Genomic DNA, 21086 nt, shown 5'->3' with positions numbered 1-21086 from the left:
AACTATTCAGTAAAAAAGTAACTAAAATGTTTGATATTTTACATTTTTTATTTTGCTTAGATCTAGAAGTAAAGAAAAATATTAAGAACTAAGTAAAAAAATATTGACTAAAGGTCAGTCAATACAAAAACATTTAAGAAAATATCCTTAAGTGCAGGCACAAAACCTCATGATGAAAGTGGCTCTCATCAGGACCGCCCCAGTAAAGGAAGGCTAAGAGTTTTGGAAAGAAAAAAGAAAAACATTGTATAAGAAGGTGACAAACAACTGTTTGTCTGGAACTGTATACCAAAGGACTGGCTTTTTCCACCAAGATTTAATAACGAGATATTATTGTGGCACGCAGTGTACTGTTTTGTACTGTTTATTAATGCTGTGTCAACTTTACAAGTTATCATCTTACTCTGACTTTCTATTCTACCTTAAATGCTGATGGGGTTATGTTCTGATGCTAAAATAATTAAATTGAATTAGGTAGAATTTAGCTTCAGCCATGATCTCGAATGAATAGTGTATTGGGTTGGTTTTTAAACTAGAGGGAACCAGAGGCTAGCACCATGCTGTAAAAATGCTCTGTAAATCATCTTCTGGGTTTACTGAGACGTTTTTTACTGTGGCAGAAACAGAACTAGACTGGGATTTAAAAGCCAATATCAGATCTATTAAAAACGCCTGTCTCAGACCTTCCAAATACTCGCTCTAAGGACATTCCTGTATAAGGTGTTTATTATCATCATTGCAAGGAATTTGCAATACCTTGCTTTAATGGGAGGAAATTTCAATGCAAATGAAGTTTCCATCATTACTTTTACTCTTTGCAATACTGTGCTGATGCAATCCTGTGGTTAAAATGTAACGTCCTACACTCATGAAACAGCAATGGTGTTATAGCCTCCTGTAGTTTGGGAAATGTTTATAGGTACATGGATTTATACAGTGAACACGATAATTGGCAAAACACCAGAACAGCATGAGGTTGGAGGAAGCATTGCAATGCAGGGTCAGGTCAAATGGATAGGTGCTGGCAATTAATCCAAAGAAAAGTCCCTTGTATCTTTGCTGAGGTAGTGTTAATATGGTATCCCTTGGATTCTCCTTTAATTTAATTTCTTTCAAGTCTATCAAAGCTTACAAAAGTAACGTAAGTTTGTTGCTTTCCCTCCAGCGAGTGGTAAAACTTCTCACAAATAGTGTTTCAGTGACATTACACACAGTAAGCACAGGAGAATTACAAATGTCAAAAGGCAACTGTGTACACTCGTACACCCCGTTCAACTTAAACTTGTGTGGCTCTGTCTGTCAGTTGCAGGTGTTCTCACTCTCTCTTGGCGTTGTGTAAAAAAAGTTCAGGCGGCACCAAAACTTGTCACAGTATCATGGTTTTATGTATCATGTGTTGTTCTTTGTTCGTTGCCTTTCACTTTCTCTAGCTGGCTCTAATATTAATGTTCTTTTAAAATGTATAATATCTTCAAGTAGGTCTCCTGATTAAAAAGGAATGCCGTGTGTGTACTGGTGTAAGAAAATTGAATATTCTTATTTGACTTATGATTAACGCCTGAGTATCAGTATTTATTTTGCCGTGGGTGTGTGTGCCCTATATACGCGACACAAATGGCAATAAAAAACAGTTTTGACAGGTGTGTGTTTTTCCAAGCTCATTTTTTCCTCGTTTAATCCGTCATTGCATTTTGGTTACTAGGCAATAAACCTTGACTCAATATATCACAGCATGTTCCTGGAAAATAATCAAATTAAGAGTCGGCTCCCAGGATCTAAAGAGAGAATGACAAAAAAAAGAGAGAGAGAGACTGTAAAATGGGTCCACTGCCTTTTGTTTTGTTTCTTTATTTAACCTTTATTTGATTGGGCTTGCCAGCTCAGAACAAATTCTTAGAACAATGATGGCCTGGCCTGGCATGCCCATTCTCTCGCTGTCTCTCGGCCTATTAGCCTCAATTGGAGTGTGAGATTTTACAAACACTGCCTGCATACAAACAAGGAGCAACCAAGAAAAAAACAGATAACTTCATTCTTGGTTGATTATTTGTGTTAAAAACAGGTTAACATTTTTCAACTTTCAAACAAAGGAGCAATTCAATGGTTTATTGGGAAGTACCAAATAGGAACCACCTGTTGTTCTGTAAACCTCTCTGTTTGTAATAAAGATGTGTGAGAGTGATGAAAGTATAAATAGGTAAAGGACTTTAATATCAACTGAAAATCTTCAGATCTTTAAAAGATTTCTATTCCCAACATAGTTCTTTTTGTTTTTAATATTTTCTTCCTAAGTTGATCTCTTCTCTCCCTAATTTGGAAGACATATCCCTGCCTTAGCCTTCTATCATTAGCAATGCCCCAACACTAGGAGAGTGAAGGCCAGAATATGCCTCCTCTAATACATATGAAGCACACAATTGTGCTCTCTCTGACTCCAGCTGCTGATAGCAGCAGGGTCCATGATTTGAAACGATGATCCTCGGATCATAATGACAGTGCCTTAATCCACTAAACTACTCAAAGCAACATGGTTCTCTATGAAACCAAAAGTGTTTCTTCCATTGCATTGCTCAAAGTACCAATTCAGGCACCTCTATTTTTGAGTCTGTATACTTCTGTTATGTGTAAATATCCAGCATCAAGTATTCCTGTAATGTTACTCACTCCTGTCTGGTTTTCTTTTGCATGCCCTCAGGCTTTTGAAACTTGTTCAAAAGGCAGTGGCTCAACTTGTCTACAATTTACATGGGTGAACCTAAAAGCCATGTCTTGTCTTTACTTTGTTCTCTTCACTAGCTTCCTCAAGCTGCCCATCATATTTTAAACCCTGTGACTGGACTATAAATCAAAATAGTCCAACCCCTTGATGGCAGTTGTCAAAACTCAGTACCTATGAAGAGCAATTTGAGCTTCAATTAAAGCATAGTTTGGCCCACCACCTTTGTAGACAAGCATTTAGAGCAGTGTTTGGCAATTCAAGTCCTGGAGGGATGGATTCCTGCACAGCTTTGTTCTTTTTCTGCTAGACTCTAACCCCTGTTGCCCAACCCTAAACTTGAATTTACTCTGTCCTGGAGCCAAGGTGGTAGCTCTATCCCACCCATCCATCCATCAAAAATTAAACATTAGTTATTGTTTGCCCTGCTTGTTACATTGAACATAGATTACCTCTTGTTTACATAATTTATTTTGTGTGTCCACAGCTGTCATTGCAACATCAGGACTTTCCACAGAATCTATTGCTACCACGCCTACAACAGACTCCTCAACCACAACTTTTACTACCCATAGCTCCATCACCAGTGCCTCCCACTCAAATGCTACCTCCGAAACTTCACTCCAGAGTACACAGTCCAATAACACAGAAGCAAGTACCCACTCCTCAGTCACAACTGGAAGTGAGAGCACAGTATCTCAAAGCCTGACCACAGTGTCCCCTGAAAACGCCACAACATCTCAGTCCTCCAACAACACAGAATCCAGTACCCACTCCTCAGTCACAACTGTAAGTCATGGCGCAGGATCCCAAAGCCTGACCACAGTGTCCCCTGAAAACGCCACAACATCTCAGTCCTCCAACAACACAGAATCCAGTACTCACTCCTCAGTCACATCTGGAACTGCTGGGGGCACAGGATCCCAAAGCCTGACCACAGTGTCCCCTGAAAACGCCACAACACCTCAGTCCTCCAACCACACAGAATCCAGTACCCACTCCCCAGTCACAACTGGAAGTGAGGGCCCAGGACCCCAGAGCCCGACCACAGTGTCCCCTGAAAACGCCACAACATCTCAGTCCTCCAACAAAACAGAATCCAGTACCTACTCCTCAGTCACATCTGGAACTGCTGGGGGCACAGGATCCCAAAGCCCGACCACAGTGACTACAGTGTCCCCTGAAAACGCCACAACATCTCAGTCCTCCAACAACACAGAATCCAGTACCCACTCCTCAGTCACAACTGGACCTGCGGGCACAGGACCCCAGAGCCCGACCACAGTGTCCCCTGAAAACGCCACAACATCTCAGTCCTCCAACCACACAGAATCCAGTACCCACTCCTCAGTCACATCTGGACCTGCGGGCACAGGATCCCAGAGCCCGACCACAGTGTCCTCTGAAAACGCCACAACATCTCAGTCCTCCAACCACACAGAATCCAGTACCCACTCCTCAGTAACATCTGGAACTGCGGGCACAGGACCCCAGAGCCCGACCACAGTGTCCCCTGAAAATGCTACAACATCTCAGTCCTCCAACCACACAGAATCCAGTACCCACTCCACAGTCACATCTGAACCCCTGAGCCCAACCACAATGTTCACAACAACTCAATCTTCAAACCACACAGAAGCAACAACCAACTCCTCAGTCACAACTGAAGGTAAGGTCACTGGACCCCACAGCCCAACTACAGTGTTCCCATTGAACACAACAACTCCATCCACAAACCAAACAGAAGCAACAACCAACTCCTCAGTCACATCTGGACCCCAGAGCCCAACCACAATGTTCACAACAACTCTATTTTCAAATGCGACAATGAATACCACAGACGGTGCCAACAGCACTATCACTTTAGTTACCATGCCCCCTGAACCAACGTCTCCAGGTAATGGTTCCAACTCCAGCTTGCCAACAACCGTGCCTCCAACAGAAAGTCCTGGAGCAACTGCTAACACAACAGTTTTTTTAAACTCCACCACAGTTACAGTACCTGTGAATGCAACGGGCACCACCTCACCTCCCACGGGAACAGAACATTCAAACACAACCATGTCCATGAGCACAGGAGCTCCAAATGGTATGACCTTCACCTTCTCTGCTTTTACTTACCATTACAGTTACCGTAGCATTCAAGGAAACTGTTATTGACAAAACTTTGTCTGAATCAGTGCCCCACCCTCGTTTTATTGCACAGCATTGCAGTTCTGGGCCTGCAAAATTTGTAAAATCATTATATTTTAATTAGTTGAACAAGAAGGCTTTGTGTCCCTAGACTTTCAAATCCTCTAGAATTAAGCTGTGGAGCAGGAAACTGTGAGTATGGTACTCCATCCAGAACTTTTCATTTGGAGTCGGGTGGAGATCATCCAACATCCTGACCTCACCAATGTCCTTGTCACTGAATGCTATCAAAAGCTATTCAAAATCTAGCAGACCTATCCTTCCAGACCCATTCACTTTTATGACTTTTATTATCTCACGTGATACCTGAGTATTGGGTTGTAAACAGAGATATGTTACTGGAAACAGCTGTAAAATATTGAATTATGTCAGTCATAGTTATAAAAATATGTAAATAAGCAAACATGAATTTATTGAATTATTATTTTATGCTTGTAACCCAATGGTTATTAGCAGATAATAAACTTTTTGAATAATTCTCCAGACACTTTCTTCACTAAAACAGAAGCCAGGTGCATTTCCTAAAGCTACTTTGTGTATGGTGAATCATATACACCAGTCAGGCATAAAATTATGACCACCTCTTTGTTTGCTGTGTTTTGAAACACTTGCTTTGTCCACTATTTGTCCACAATATTAGGCACTCCTACTTCACTCCTCCACTTGTAGATGTAAAGTGAAAGAGACAGAAGCTCATCTGTTGCTGCACAGCTTGTTTCGGTCATCCTTCATCAGTGGTCTCAAAACTCTGCTCACAAGCCACTGTTTGTAACCTATTCTCAGTCCAGCAGTGACACTGAGGTGTTTAAAAACTCCAAGAGCACTGCTGTGTCTGATCCACTCGTAGCAGCGCAACGCACACTAACACCTAATACACCACCATTATGCTGGTGCTGAGAATGAGCTACCACCCAAACAATACATGCTCTGTTCTGGTCCTCTAAGGTCCTAACTATTAAGGAACAGGGGTAAAAGAAAAAAATTGTATGCACAGAAACAGATACAGGACTACAGTCTGTACTTAAGAACTACAAAGTGCTTCTACTATATATGCACAGTAGAGCTGAAAAAATATGGACTATGGGTGTAGAAACAAGGAGGTGGTTGTTATGTCATGCTTGATCAGTGTATGTTTTCCCATATAGGCCCTATTTTCCTGTAAAGGCTGCAACTAAGTTCCTGTTTTTTTATGTACTTTATGCCCATTTACAACTTCCATGAAAATTACGGTTATATAATGCACTAACCCTTGTGGCCTGTGCGTCTACGTAGGCATGTTTTCTTTTTTTCTCTTAAAAAGTTCCTTTTATAAAACTCAAATGATCCAGAACTACAGTTTGCATAATTTACAGTATTCCACTGGTCCATTGCTGTAGTGGTCAAGAGATGCTATTTTTTTTTTTACCAGTGCAGTATGCCAAATTTGCATGCTTTAACTGGTCACTGGTCTGATATGGAAATACACAAATTTTGGTGGAGAGTGAATCTTAACTGTCCTACCAGTGGGCCAGCAGAATATGGTGGCGATATGTCGCTAAAATTGAGCAATTACATTATTTGTTGTGATATAACAAAAAAGTATTTTATTAATAAAAAAAAAATATTCAAACAAAATAAATGTTTTAATATACAAAAGTAACTTTAACTATTTGCCTATTTTGTAAGTAAAAAATAATTATAAGTAGTCATAAAATAATTTAATGTAACCAAAAAATATTAAATCTGCCACAAAACATGCATATATAAAACATGCAAATATAAAAAAATACCCATAAAGCTAAAAAAAAAGACTGTTTTGAAGACAACACCACTGTTATTACTAAATGGATGATTTTAATAGTTTAATTACAAAATTACAAAAAGTACACCGGTACAGAACAAAACGTCAAGAGATGATTTTTCAAATATTTTCCAGGGTTTATATAGCTCTACACTCTTATTTGGAATTAAAATAACACTTTTAAAATAGTAAAACATTTAAGATAAACATTGCCAAATATGCTTTTAAATTCACAGTTATTTTTATTAACTCCCTAAATTGTTAAACTAACACTGAAAAGAGTTTTAAAAAACAGACAAAGATTAATCAATTACCACTGCATGGAAATTTTAACCCAGCAAATTGTCGCACATTATCCCACTTTACATTATAGATAATGGTAACTTGCTCTTATAGCCAACAACTGTGTCCAATGGCCAGGCAAACAAACCATTAAATAAGATATAACTGAATACCCAAGGGAAGGTATATCTGATGCGTAAAACTGCACAATTATGTTTTGTGTAGTGTACTAAGAAGATTTTGCTGTTTATTATAACAAATTATACAATATGCCACACCCCTAGTCCATAATGACAGTGTCATTAATTTACTATCAATTTAAGCATGTGACATAGCAGGTCTGTCTTTTCAGATTTTGTTTTGCATTTTTTTCTTCACAGTGACCCATACTACCAACCATACCACTCTGGCCCCAGCCAACACTACTGCGATCCTAGATGCATCAACAAAACCAGGAAACACGACCACCCCTTTAACTACACCTACAGCAGCTACAACAGTACTGACAACAACAAGCAATACAACAACTATTCCCTCAACTACAAATACAACAGCTCCTACACTAGCCCCACCGGAGGGCAATACAACAACCACACCACATACTACGCCATTAACTACACTAAGCAATGCTACAACAGCCACAACAAATGCTTCTGCAACAACACCAGGCAATACTACAACGACTCAGCCGACCACTACAAGAGAAACAACAACAGGTAACATCACGACTACACCGGGAACGACAAGCAACACCACAGCAGGGAATACCACAACATTACGACCAAGCATTAGTACATCTCCCCCAGCAACTGTGTCCCCAACAGCCAATGCTACAGTACCAGGTTTTAACAACACTACTCCAGAGAACAACGCTACGACTGTACCAACGCCGACCTCTACCACTAACCCTACTACTACTACTTCTGCTACTAACACAACAACCACAGCAGGTGTGTGGATGTTTCTTTCAAAATGTCAGATTCCAGACCATTTAACTTACCCAGATTAGGGTTGTGATTTTTTAGGGTTTTTTTGTTTGTTTAGAAAAAAATTGAAATTTCTCTGTAAAACACAACTGCAAAGCAAAAAAAGCAAAAAAAAAAAAAAAAAAGAAAGTAAAAACAATTTGTGGAATATTTTCAGTCCAGCAGTGACACTGATGTGTTTAAAAACTCCAGCAGCACTGCTGAGAATGAATGTACCATCACCTAAATAGAACCTGCTCTGTGGTGGTCTTTCCTGTAGGGTCCTGACAAATGAAGAACAATGTGAAAGGATGAAAATAAATTATGCAGAGAAACAGAAGGACTATAGTTTTACTTATAGAAATACAAGGTGTAGGATTCGAGTGGTCCGGAGATTGCCGGTTCGAATCCTGTTCATGTAGCTTGCCATCGGCTACCGAAACCCTGAGAAAGCACAATTGGCCTTGCTCTCTCTGTGTGGGTGGATGGCGCTCTCTCCCCACACCATTCTAAGGTTGATGTTGATCAGCACAAAGCATCTGTAAGCTTATGTATTAGAACTGAGTCGCTGCGCTTTCCTCCAAATGCGCTGCGCTTTTCTCCAAGTACTCGGCAATGCTGCATCAGCAGCAGATCGAAAAAAGACGGTGGCTGACTTCACATCTATCAGAGTTTCTGCGTTCTGCATGCGCTCTCTGCTTGTGTGTCGAGGCTACACTCTCTGGTGCACAGCCCATGTGCTCAGAGGTAAACATCTCAGGGCAGGCTATGGGCTAGCAACAGTGCTACAGCTACACTTGCTGGCTGCAACACTTTTGTAAACATTAGTTTCGCATTAAATTTATTGGTTCCACAAGTCTCCTATAGACAGCCTGTACCATGACGCCTATACCGTGACGGTTCGCAAAGAATACACATACTGTTATACCCTTATTGCTAGCTAAAACTATACAATACATTGTGATAATACAATTCTGTCCATCCCCCATTCAGCAAAGCATCACTAACTATAAGCGAATACATTGTGGGTGGAGATAGGTCCATTTAATGATTTAATGGTAGTGACAATTAAATTTATTATTTAAATATAAGATTGGTAGATTATATTTGTTTAGTTTGATATTATATTATATTTGATTGCTGTCTTTCTTTTTCTCTCAGCAACCTGTCCGACAATCGCCTGTCCTCCTCTCAGTGTGTGTGTAAACTCCACCTGCAAGTGTGTGGGCGGAACCTTATTGTCAGGAGGACGCTGTGTGGAAGGTAATGCTCAGAGATCAAAAATCCATTATACTGTATAATACATATTAGAAATATACAGTTATAATGTAAAGCCGTTTTTTTAACTCTCTCTCTCTCCCTCGCTTTTTCTCACTCTTTAGTAAAAGCGTTCCCGGCTACTCTGCGTGTGATGCGGAATTTTACGGAAGACATGAGAAATCCCCAGTCAGCAGCTTTTCAGCAGATAGCTTCTGAGATTGTGACAGCTGTGAGGCATCATTCAATTCATTATCATCATCATGATAACCATAAGGCCTTTCATTCAATCTGATTTACACTACCGGTCAAAAGTTTTACAACACCCAGTGTTTTAGATGTCCAGTAGCAGTGCTGTATGGTGCAGACAAGCTAGGCAATGACTTAATAACTGCACCATTTTACTTGTTAGAACTCTAATTCATCTTTTCACTGCTGCAACTGAGACTTATTCAATTATTCACTAGTTTTCTCCAGTTTCCAAAAGTCTTTTGATGTTGGAAACAGTCATCTGAGTTGTCTTTTTCTAGTTATTATGATGAGTGTGCTGTGTGTAAGTGTGTAAATGCTGCAGTAATACTATCTGTTCCAGCACTGCTTTACTACAGACAAAGGCTTTGTAAATTGATATTTTTAAAACTAATTTTCGTTCAGTTTATTTCATTTGCAACTTAGCAGCTGTCCAATACATTTTTGGCTAAATAAAATCACTCCCTCTTGTTAAACCAGTTTTTTTTTTCTTTTTTTACAATATACTTTTACAATATACTAATATTTTTAAGTTTTAGCTCCTGTGTTTTCCTTAAAGGCCCTGGCAGTTAACTGCAAAAGTGGAATATAACTGGATTTTTCTAGTTATTTGACATTAAAAATAAAGGTAACCAACAAATAGAGGTGTTCTAAAGCTTTTAACTGGACGTGTATATTAAGAAATTATTAAAAAATGAAGTTGAGCAGACAACACAGGAAATATCTTTGTCTCTTTTTTAGTAAAAGTGTTTTTTTTATTTTTAATCTGTTTAAAATGTTGTTGTAGTAGTAGGACATGGACCCTTGTAGTATGTGTATAGCTAGTTATGTTTTCTGTTACATTTCTAAGTAATTTACAATGCTAATGTACGCTTAAAGGTACAACATTTTAAAAAAGATGTTTCAACCCTACTCTTGAGGGTCCTCCAAAATGACAGTTTGTTACCTTCTCTCTCGCTCTCTTTCTCACCCTCTTTTTCTCTCTCTCTCTCTCTCTCTCTTTCTTAGCTGAACAGTGCTTTTCGAAACATAGCCGGCTATATAAACTCTACAGTTCTGGAGTTAACGTAAGTGGCCTCTCTTCCCACCACTTAAAGCACTTGAACCTCACTCCACAGTGCTAACCTGCCATCTGTGCTTTGTGTGTGTGTGTGTGTTTTCAGGGAAGGCAGTGTGGTGGCTACGGTGAACAGTGTGTTTGAGCCCAACTCCCCCGCTACACAGAACATCACCACGAAGGCTATAAATGATGCCATAAACAACAGCAGTAATGGAATTCTGGCAGGATCTACATTTACGGGTGAGATGGCTATAAAAATCTGCACATCAGAGATTTGCTGATATTGTGCGTCACAGTTAACCTAGAGAGTTTTCACACCTGAAAGTCCGAACCAGAATCCGCACCAAGGTTCGTGTCTTTGTTAAATTGTGTACATTATGTCCATTTTGTTTTGATTTGACACTGCAGTTAAGTGAGCGTAATAAAGAACTTTACTACATTCTGCTACTATGTAATCAGCTACAGGGGTTGAACAATGAAACTGAAACACCTGTCATTTTAGTGTGAGAGGTTTCGTTGCTAAAGTGGAGGAGCCTGGTGGCCAATCTTCATTAATTTCACATTGCACCAGTAAGAGCAGAGTGTGAAGGTTCAATTAGCAGGGTAAGAGCACAGCTTTGCTCAAAATATTGCAATGCACACAACATTATGTGTGACAAACCAAAAGTTCAAAAGAGGACAAATTGTTGGAGCACGTCTTACTGCTGTGACCAAGACAGCAACAGTCTTTGTGATGTATCAAGAGCCACGGTATCCAGGGTAATGTCAGCACACCACCAAGAAGGACCAACCACATCCAACAGGATTAACTGTGGAAGCAAGAGGAATGTATAGGATGCTACTGGTTGTAATTCAACACTCCAAAGTTGCATAGGATCACAGGAACCATTAGGAACCTCTACAATTCCATCAAGTTATCGAGACATCCAGCATGTTGCATTACACATACAATGCATTACACAATACTTACATATGTTTGGCTCATTAAATATGAACAAGAGCTGCACATATCAGTCTAAATGTTTTATTATTTATTGCTCCTAGTAACCTTCATATTCCCACTGATTAGTATTGCAATCAGAAATAAAACATGTTTGCAACCCTTTCTTAGACAATCTGCAAATTAATTTCTTTCTTACTTATTTGCAGCATCAACTTTGTGTAACTCAAACCCACCTCCATGTGATGTGACAACGACAGACTGTGTCGACACTGGAAGTGGCTCTCCTCGCTGCAACTGCAAGTCTGGCTTCATTTTAACAGGATTTGAAACAAGAAGCTGCTCAGGTCTGTTTTTCTATACAAATTTGAAATCATAGTTCGTCCCAGGAAAGAAAGACTAAGAGTTAAATCTGTTGCACAGGTTAAGTGGGTTAAGTGGGTAAATGTGTTATTCTGTAATTATATTATTACTATATCATTGTCATAAAATGATAACAATATGGTTTATCACAATTAAATGGAATAAATGGGACAGTATATCATTAAAGATAATTGGTCATTGAGTCTGGCCTAGACAGCATGACCACAAATGAAGCATAAGCTGAGTCCGCACTACACATCACACATGGTAACAGTGATGTATGTTCTTTCCATAGCATGCCCCAGCGGACAGAAGTCAGTGAATAACGTGTGTGTGGAGTAAGTATCCTGTCCTTAATTTCTAGCAGCAGAGAGAGAGACTTCAGCTTTAAAAAGTCTTAATGATTATACAGCTCTGAAGAAAAACTAAGAGACCACTTCACTTTCTGAATCAGTTTCTCTGATTTTACTATTTATAGGTATATCTTTGAGTAAAATGAACATTTTTGTTTTATTTTATAAACTACGGACAACATTTCTCCTAAATTCCAAATAAAAATATTGTAATTTTATTTGCAGAAAATGAGATATGGCTGAAATAACAAAAAAGATGCAGAGATTTCAGACCCCAAATATTGCAAAGAAAACAAGTTGATATTCATAAAGTTTAAAGAGTTCAGAAATCAATATTTGGTGGAATAACCCTGGTTTTTAATCACAGTTTTCATGCATCTTGGCATGTTCTCCTCCAACAGTCTTACACACTGCTTTTGGATAACTTTATGCCACTCCTGGTGCAAAAATTCAAGCAGCTCAGCTTGGTTTGATGGCTTGTGATCATCCATCATCCTTATTCCCCCTATATTCCAAAGAAACTCAGCATTTTTAAGTGGTCTCTTATTTTTTTCCAGAGCAGCTGTATATATATATATATATATATATATATATATATATATATATATATTCTTGGTCTTTATGTGGTATGTTCAGGTTGTAAACACTGCCCCCTAGTGGGGCAAACATATATCACATCATAAGCAACTTTTAGGAACAGAAGTAATAATTTTTGGTCTTTATTTTCCAGCTGTCCGTTCGGTTATTCTGGCTTCAACTGTAATGACTGTAAGTTATTAATCTATTCAATCAATGCTGTTCAAGTTAATAAAAAAGGATACAAGTATATATTCCCCATTACAATTTCCTCACACTCTAAATGACATACACTATATGGACAAAAGTATTGGAACCCCTGCTCATTCACTGTTTCTCTGAAATCAAGTGTATCCCATTTAGTAACATTGCTGGGAGGATTTGATTGCATACAGCAACAAGAGGGTTAATGAGACCAGGATGTTGGATAACAACCAACCTCACCTCATCCCCAAATTTTAAATTCATCACAAAAAAGTATTAGATGGAGCACCATTATTCCAGAGAACACAGTTCCTTTAACTGCTCTACAGTTACATGCTGGGGGCTTTATACCCACCTCAACCATGACTGGCATTAGACATGATGCCAATAGGTTTATGTTTATCTGCCCCAGAGTGTCCTATTCTTTTGGCATTAATTCTCTATAGAGACCAGAAAAGCTGTGTCTGTGTCTGTCTGTGTGTGTTTTACGTCTGTGTCAGCAATGGGTGCAGCTTAAACTAGCTGAATGCATTCATTAAAAGGGGTGTCCGCAAACATTTGCACATATAGTGTACGCACATATATATTACATACATATTAGTTTTATAGTAGCTACTATTAATCATTTAAAAAAACAGATATCAAAAAATAAAATTTGAATTGACCTAAAAATGATCTAATATTTGCTGAGCACTGTAACATTCAATTAGAACTTTTACATGTATGTATTATTGCTCTTTCACTCTAATATTAACATTTTACTTTAACAGTTTTAACATAACAGTGAAATCAGAATATGTGAGTATTTGCAGCTACCTTTACATACTGTAACACTCTCTTTCTGTTTCTTTTTGCTAGCCTCTCTGTTGGCACTGGTGGTGGTAGCCTGTGTTTTAGGTGGGCTTATGCTCATCATGATAGTGGCCATCATCATCTACAATATCGTAAGCAGGTGGGTAAATATAATATGTGTTTTTAGTAATCAAAAATGCATTATCTACTTGAGATGTATCTATACTATTTTTTTCCAACCGAGAATGTGAATATTTTTATTACTGATACCAACTTAGAATTAAGCAATCAAGAACAGTATGTAATATTGTATTTGTAAGTGTTAAATAGTGCAATGGAACTGTTGGGTTTTGTTGTAAGAGTAGCATCTAGCTGCAAAATGAGCATTACTATCTTTATGTTAAAATTGAAAGCAAAGTTGAATATGATGCCTGTTATTTCTGTGTTTCCACAGTAAAAAACCTAAGCAGGTTCCATACACCCACAGTCCCTACTCTCCAGCTGAATTGCGTACTTGGCCTGCCGAAAGAATGGCACCGATCCCTCGGGCCACAGTTAGCAACAGTGCTGACTCAGGCACAGGAAATGTGATGGAGATGAACGAGCCAGGCAACAGAAAAAGCCACTCCAATGGAATGGTGGGTTAAACGAAAATTCTGAATTTGAATTTGCATTAGGTTTGTCCTTTACTCAAGATGTAGATAATGGGTTGACGCTAAAACAGAAACATGAAGCGTGAATTTTGTAGGCTATATATATATATATAAATTTTTGTAATATACACAAATAGTATTTGATTTTTTAAATTTTGTTTGCAGATTTATTGCTTTGTGTAAAACTTAAATCAATAACCGAAGGTGCACCATATTATAAGGTGCAATGAATGTCTATTTTCTGGTATATTTTCATACATAAGAGGCACCGGATTATAATAAGGCACATTTTAATAGTAAGAAATAGGGGTGTGACGAGACACTAATATCACGAGACGAGACGAGACACGATATTGGGTTCACGAGAACGAGACGAGACGAGATTTAAAAATACAATTTTAAAGAAAACGTCAAAAATTTAAAAATGGCTTGAAAACTAGAGTTTTATTTGACAAAATCATATAACACAAACTTAACAGACTGTTTCTCTCACACATTGATTCTATAAGAAATATAAAAATTTCAGAAGCATGCAAATGCCCAAATTTTCCTCTTCTGCTGAGAGCTGCTCTCACTTCTCAGCCATCATACTCTATCACTATTGCTACTGGGTTGCCAGATCCCTCTTAAAAAGTCCACACTATACTATTTTTTTGCCCAGCGAGACAGGTTTAAGCCTGACGAGAAATATCGTCTGTTTTAATCTCGCGAGATCTCGTGCCACGAGACCTCGTCACACCCCTAGTAAGAAACAAGGGTGTCGCCATGTGTCCTGAAGTAAACAAAACTATCCTTTTTAAAAAGAAAACATTTTCTTGCAAAGTCAAACGAGCGCTGGATGTTAATCTACACAGATTTCTCTTCTGAAAACTGTTTATTTGGGAGAGTAAAGTGTTTCCTTTTTTTACAGTAAGCTTAGATTTCCAATATTTTCAACAGCATGGTTAGCATCAGTGCTAGCTGCAGTTAGCAGCGCTAGTAAATGCAGCCCGACAGTGCTACACTACAGAGGCTTTTCTGCTCTTTACAACCTGACTGGTAGAATTTATACATTAAAGGAGTCATAAATTCATAGATTAAAGGATTTTAAGTGCGCCTTATACTTTTAAAAATACGGTACAAGTATAAACAAACCCTAAATGTGTCTTGACTGATTGACTACATTTGGGAGAAGGGGTTGACTATGAAAATATTTAGCCATGGCTAGACTACATAGTTGCATAGACCTTAGCTTTGTTGAAACTGGGGTTATATTCTTGTTCGGGAATTTTTAAATTAATCTTTTTTTTTTACCTTAAAAAATTATTAAAAACCATTTCATGATAAACCTACTGTGATTGAGAATATAATAAATGCACTTGCTTGCTTGCACATCACTGGCTCTCAGTTATAATAATGAGTTCACAACTGCCACCTACTGCAATAGACAAAAATTACACTACCAATGCTCACAATGAAAATATCAATTATATAATGTTAGAAAATCATAATGGTAATTTGCTGGTCTGTAATTGTAGTTTTGCTCTAAGAACTGTCTGCTAATGAGTGATAGAGACAAAGGTTTTGAATGTATGAAGCTACATCATGCCATGCTTGCCCTGCTTCCGAAGCCTAGATTGTACAGCTACCACTATCTACCTCTATTCTATTCCAGAATAGAATCACATCAACCCTCTTTATACCCCTTATAAAATAAACCTTTGTTTGTTTGTGTGTGTGTGTATCTGTGTGCATTGATGATGTGCATGTGATGTGATGCAACCCCACCCTCACCCCCCCTGCTTTGCCTTGCATGTTCCTCCACGCTTTAGAAGATCAGAAAAAAGGTAAGACACTGCATGGCGTATCCCCAATCATCAGTAGGGCTGTGTCTGCATGTGTATGGCTGCTGGTGGTGTGATCTTCCTACTCTATAACCATGTTAATTCATTGCACGTTACTTTTTTTTTGCCCACAATGCAACGTGATTAATCAATCATACACTGCTTTTCTGTTTTTTTTTTTTCTATTGGAAACATCATGGCTCTGTTTGACTTTCATAATTTTCCTCTTTTTACACTGTTTGACCTTATATTCATTGGTTAATTTAGGTGGAAACTGGATAATTGCATAATTGCAATGCATGATGTGTATTTGTATGTGTATGGTATATGTGTGAGGGGAGCACTGAGGTCCTGAAAAGGTTTTTTGGAGCAGTGGCATTGAGGAATCACATTTGGTTCACAAAAAAGAACCTTCCGGAAGTACTAAAAAAAATTGAGAAGCATTACATTTGTTCATGAAGTAAATAAATATTTGGACACTGACATGATTTTTGTAATTTTGCCGAAAGTTGCGGATTTTCTCACCCAATCCGATGTGACATATACCTAACTTTTTTTGAGCACTTTTAAACTGATGGGAATGCAGTAAAAAGCAACGCTTCACAAGAAGTTTCGGTTTCATCCTTACCAGAATTACACACTGACACTCTTTTGGATTGCGTTTTTGGTTTGTTATAACTTCGTTTTTAAGTTTTTATTTTCCTTTCATGCTGGAGCCTCATCCTGTGACCATATTCAGCCATTTCATTACAAACTTTGAGCGGTGCAAGAGACACTTCAAAAGTCTTCTAAAATTATTGTCCCACCAGTGAAACCCTCATTTATCATCAATTTTTTCCATCTACATCCATCTTCACGTTCATTTTATCTTTTTTCTCTTCTCCTAAACATACAGTTTGCATCAAAATCAACCTGGCTGTTCAGACCAGAATTGGATATGTATCGGATTTGAATACCATGCATTGAAGTGGCCCTAATAGGAATTGAACATTCAGATTTACTGTCTTTTTTACCATTCACACTGCCACACAGAAAAAAAAAACCTTTATGTATTTATAACACTTTTGCCTGAAGAAAACCCTTAGGTAACATTTAAGGCATTCTTTCACCAACACATATATCTTAAAGGATGGTTAAGGGCAGTCCTAATAAAAAAAATACTGAAGGTGTTTAATGCAACTGGGCACTATTATTGAGTGGATGGGTTAAGTGACCCAAAGATTATATGGTGAACGAAATTAAGATTTTATTATCTGAAGTGTACCATATCATGTGTCAAACATGGTGGTGGCAGTGTTATGGCATGAACCTGTATGGCTACCAACAGAACAGTACAGAATTAGAAAATGCATTAAAAAACATGGATTTAGGGTTCAATAACATTACAACAAAAAGAAAAAAAAAGCTTCTAACTTCTAACAATGGAAGTCAGTGTTAAAATGTGTAAATTCACATACTTTCTAAGCATTTCTACTGGTCTAATCATTGTGAAAATAACTGCCTGACATAAATTATGTAAAATACAAAATAATTCCTTAAAACAGTGGTTCGTCTACGCCATTGCTCCAAAGAACACTTTGGGTAGGGTCAAATGGTTGAAAATGGAGACATTATGTCAGTATGTGTGTCTCATCTTCTCTTTTGCTTCTTTTACAGACGGGTTCTTACGACCTCATGCCTCTTGAGAACAACACATTTAAGGGCAAAACCCCCTCACGCTACTCTTACTTGGTTCAGGGCCATGAAAACCCCTACTTCATCCCAGGAGAAGAGCAAAGAACAACATGAGAGGAGGAGAAGGGGAGAAGGAGAGTTGGCGGAGTAGGGGACTAATTCCAAAAAAGAGAAAAGAAAGAGTCGGGCAAATACACATTGATGCCATGCAGCCAATTACCAGGGACAGTCATTTCAACACTCTTTCATGTATTGCTGAATCCAGACACACTTCATATAATATTATAATAGGAACTTTGAAATTTGGTTCAGTAAACATTTCAGTAAACATTTATAAAACACCCATTTTCTGATTCACAAAAGTGTCTTAAAAACTAAATTGTTAAATTTGATTAGATTCCCAAAAATAGCCAAATAGCAACGCAATCTTATGAAAAATGTGATTGTCGAATATTAGGCCAATTCTTATTTTTTTTAGAATATTTTTTTTTTATTATTTGCATTGTTATGTAACCAGTTGTGAGACACAATTTTCTATTATTCAGGTAAATACATGCAGTGGCTAGTAAAATGGAGAAGTAAAACAGAATCGAAATGAGCTCAATTCCATAAAACAATTAAATAAAGTATAGCTAGAACAAGATGGAAACAAACTCCTTGGAAAATATGAGAAATGTTGGAAAGCCATAACAACACTTTAAGAACACTAATAAGCACATATTGATAAATTCTATATTTATTTGATTTATTTAACTATTTATAATACTAAAATGAATGGAGCTATTGTATCTTTATTTTTTATTTTTTTTAAGTAAAACAATTAAACTTTTTTTGTGTTAAGGGTGTTAAGCTAAAATGAAAACACTTTCCAAAGAAATACATACAAACAAGCTTACATAAACAAAAACACTACATAGTTCTTATAAAGGTTTTATGCAAGTACTACAATATGCCTTTAAGAAAGTCTTAATTATTTGAGATTAAAACTTTTCATTTAGGTTTTCATTTAGTTTCATTTAGGATTTTTTCTAATACACACTTTTTTATGTAGGTCATTTCTATTGGTGGCTTTTATGCTGCATTTTTCAGCTTTTTATCATTAAAAAATAGAATTTCTACCAGACAAACATGCAAGATAAACTATTTAATATTGATAATTTAACAGTTAGAAACAGAACAGAATTGTGAGTTAAAGACTTTTGTAAACGTCCTGTCATGGCCCATGTTTTGTCACGTCTGGACCCTTGCAGATCCTGCAGTATATGAAAGGCAGGGAGGAGCCAACCATCTGGGCACTCGGGTGGAACCACACTGGAGGCGGTAGTAGGGGAACTGGGGTAAAAATTAGTTAACTTATTTAAAAGGCAGATGGAGCTTGTTGATTGTACGAGAAATTAAGTGACTTAAAGCATTGGAGTCTCCTGATAGGAGACTAGACGCTTTGATGTTTGAATTATTTTTAAGACACTTTTGTGAAGTGCTGTAGAATCACTTAAATGGATCTCCTGCCTTGTGTAAGGTGATGTAAGGTTTGGATGGAGCTGCTTAGCCATGGAAATCCATTCCATGAAGCTCTTTATGGTCTACTGATCTTGAGCTAATCATTGTTCATAAAGGCCACATGAAGTTTAGAGGTCTGAAGTGATGGACTCACTGACTCAATTCAATTGAAAATTGAAGACTTCCTCTATGGTATTACATCAATGTCACCAGTCGGGGTATATTAACATTTGGCCTCTACTAATTATTATTTATTGCTCTTACAGTACTATAAATAAATAAATATATTATAATAAAATAAAGATACTAATGGTATTTAATCTAAAATGTACAAAATATGCTTAACAACATGGAATATTGTTCCACACTGTAGTTTATTTAAAATAACCTGCATTACAAATGCTTTTACCCTAAACTAAAAATCACAATATGTACCTGAATTAAACATATTTTAGACTGATATACAGTATTTAGACTGACAAAACTGACAACCGTATATAACAACTCTCTTACACCCTCAGACATTTCCTTCTGATTGAGCGCGCTCTTTTTTTCACCTTGTATTTTTGCACCCCCCGACTTTTGACATTAATGTGACGCCATACTGCTCTGTTATTTTATGTTGACAGAGCAATTCCATTTGGTTATGATATCACTGACAGTTGACTGTGGAATATTTAGTAACATTAGTGAGCACATTTCACGACTGGGCATGTTGCACAGGTGGCATCCTATACCAGTACTGAGCTCATGAGAGCGACCCATTCTTTCACTTATGTGTGTAGAAGCAGTCTGCAGGTCTAGGTGCTTGGTTTCATACACCTGTGGTAACAAGTGATTGGAAACACACTTTTGGCAATATATTGTAGTTTCTAATTTGATTTGATTAAATTTACATTAAATTTGGTGTTGTTCACTGAGAGAATCCTGTGCTGCACAATACTAAGACTGTTAAGTGGTAGACCACTTTTCACAATGTTGACATGCCTTACCTTTGACTGAAGGGCATTTTTGTAAATATTATTTTGCTAACGGTGAATTTTTATGAGCCTGCTGAAATTTAGTACACCAAAGACTTTTTTTGTTGTGTTGCTGCAGTTGACACTATAAACGGAAAGATTTGAGCAATGTTTTATACACACGAAATGTTTGATTAATTGTATTTATTTCGGAGTATATTAAGAGCTTAATTTGATTCCTATTATATTTTTATTTTGTGTGGCGTTTGCCACTAGAAAGGGGTGGGGTTTAATAGCGCCCCCTGCCTGGCACAAAGGGGAAGCTTATTTTTCTTACTCTTTTTACTTTTATCTTGTTTTGTCTTTTTATTTCATTGCAAATTAAACAGCATGTGTGCAATGTTAGGAAATGCGTTTTTGAAACAGCAAAAGATAAAGTGATTAAAGTTGGTTAAGGGACTTTGTGGCCAACTTTTGTATGACCTAGGAATCCTATTCATTGCACCTGGGGGGGGGGGGGGGGGGGGGGGCTGTGAATTAGTAAAAAAAATATAACAAAACAGTAGATTAACTTAATAATTAATAATAATTCCGCACTGCAGCTTAAAATGAAGCATACAGCACTAACTGCTAACAAGAAACCTTCAAATTTTGTAATCACAGACAAAAGAAGAAGACAAATCTCAAATTTGACTGTTATTTCTGCACTTAAAAGCCCTAACAATACTTACCTCCCAAGATTCTTTT

The 21086-nt window shown here is 37.6% G+C and overlaps 1 protein-coding gene across 4 annotated transcripts in view; it reads left to right on the top strand.

Annotated features, from left to right (window-relative positions):
* Nucleotides 1-20861, top strand: part of si:ch211-198m17.1 (mucin-5AC) — a 42589-nt gene extending 21728 nt beyond the window's left edge. Inside the window, exons 2-14 of one of the 4 annotated variants that reach the window (XM_049467979.1) lie at nucleotides 3204-4079; nucleotides 4302-4805; nucleotides 7352-7921; nucleotides 9098-9199; nucleotides 9319-9425; nucleotides 10451-10509; nucleotides 10606-10742; nucleotides 11652-11789; nucleotides 12101-12143; nucleotides 12889-12926; nucleotides 13797-13890; nucleotides 14185-14368; nucleotides 17863-20861. In XM_049467979.1, the coding sequence (XP_049323936.1) occupies nucleotides 3204-4079; nucleotides 4302-4805; nucleotides 7352-7921; nucleotides 9098-9199; nucleotides 9319-9425; nucleotides 10451-10509; nucleotides 10606-10742; nucleotides 11652-11789; nucleotides 12101-12143; nucleotides 12889-12926; nucleotides 13797-13890; nucleotides 14185-14368; nucleotides 17863-17994 (2984 nt within the window). In that variant the 3' untranslated portion in view covers nucleotides 17995-20861. The other 3 variants (XM_049467980.1, XM_049467977.1, XM_049467978.1) reach the window with 3 other exon arrangements.
* The last annotated feature ends 225 nt before the right edge of the window (nucleotides 20862-21086 follow it).

Source organism: Astyanax mexicanus, chromosome 19 (genome assembly GCF_023375975.1).
Source record: "Astyanax mexicanus isolate ESR-SI-001 chromosome 19, AstMex3_surface, whole genome shotgun sequence".
Taxonomy (NCBI): domain Eukaryota; kingdom Metazoa; phylum Chordata; class Actinopteri; order Characiformes; family Acestrorhamphidae; genus Astyanax; species Astyanax mexicanus.
This window is presented reverse-complemented; position numbering and strand designations above follow the sequence as displayed.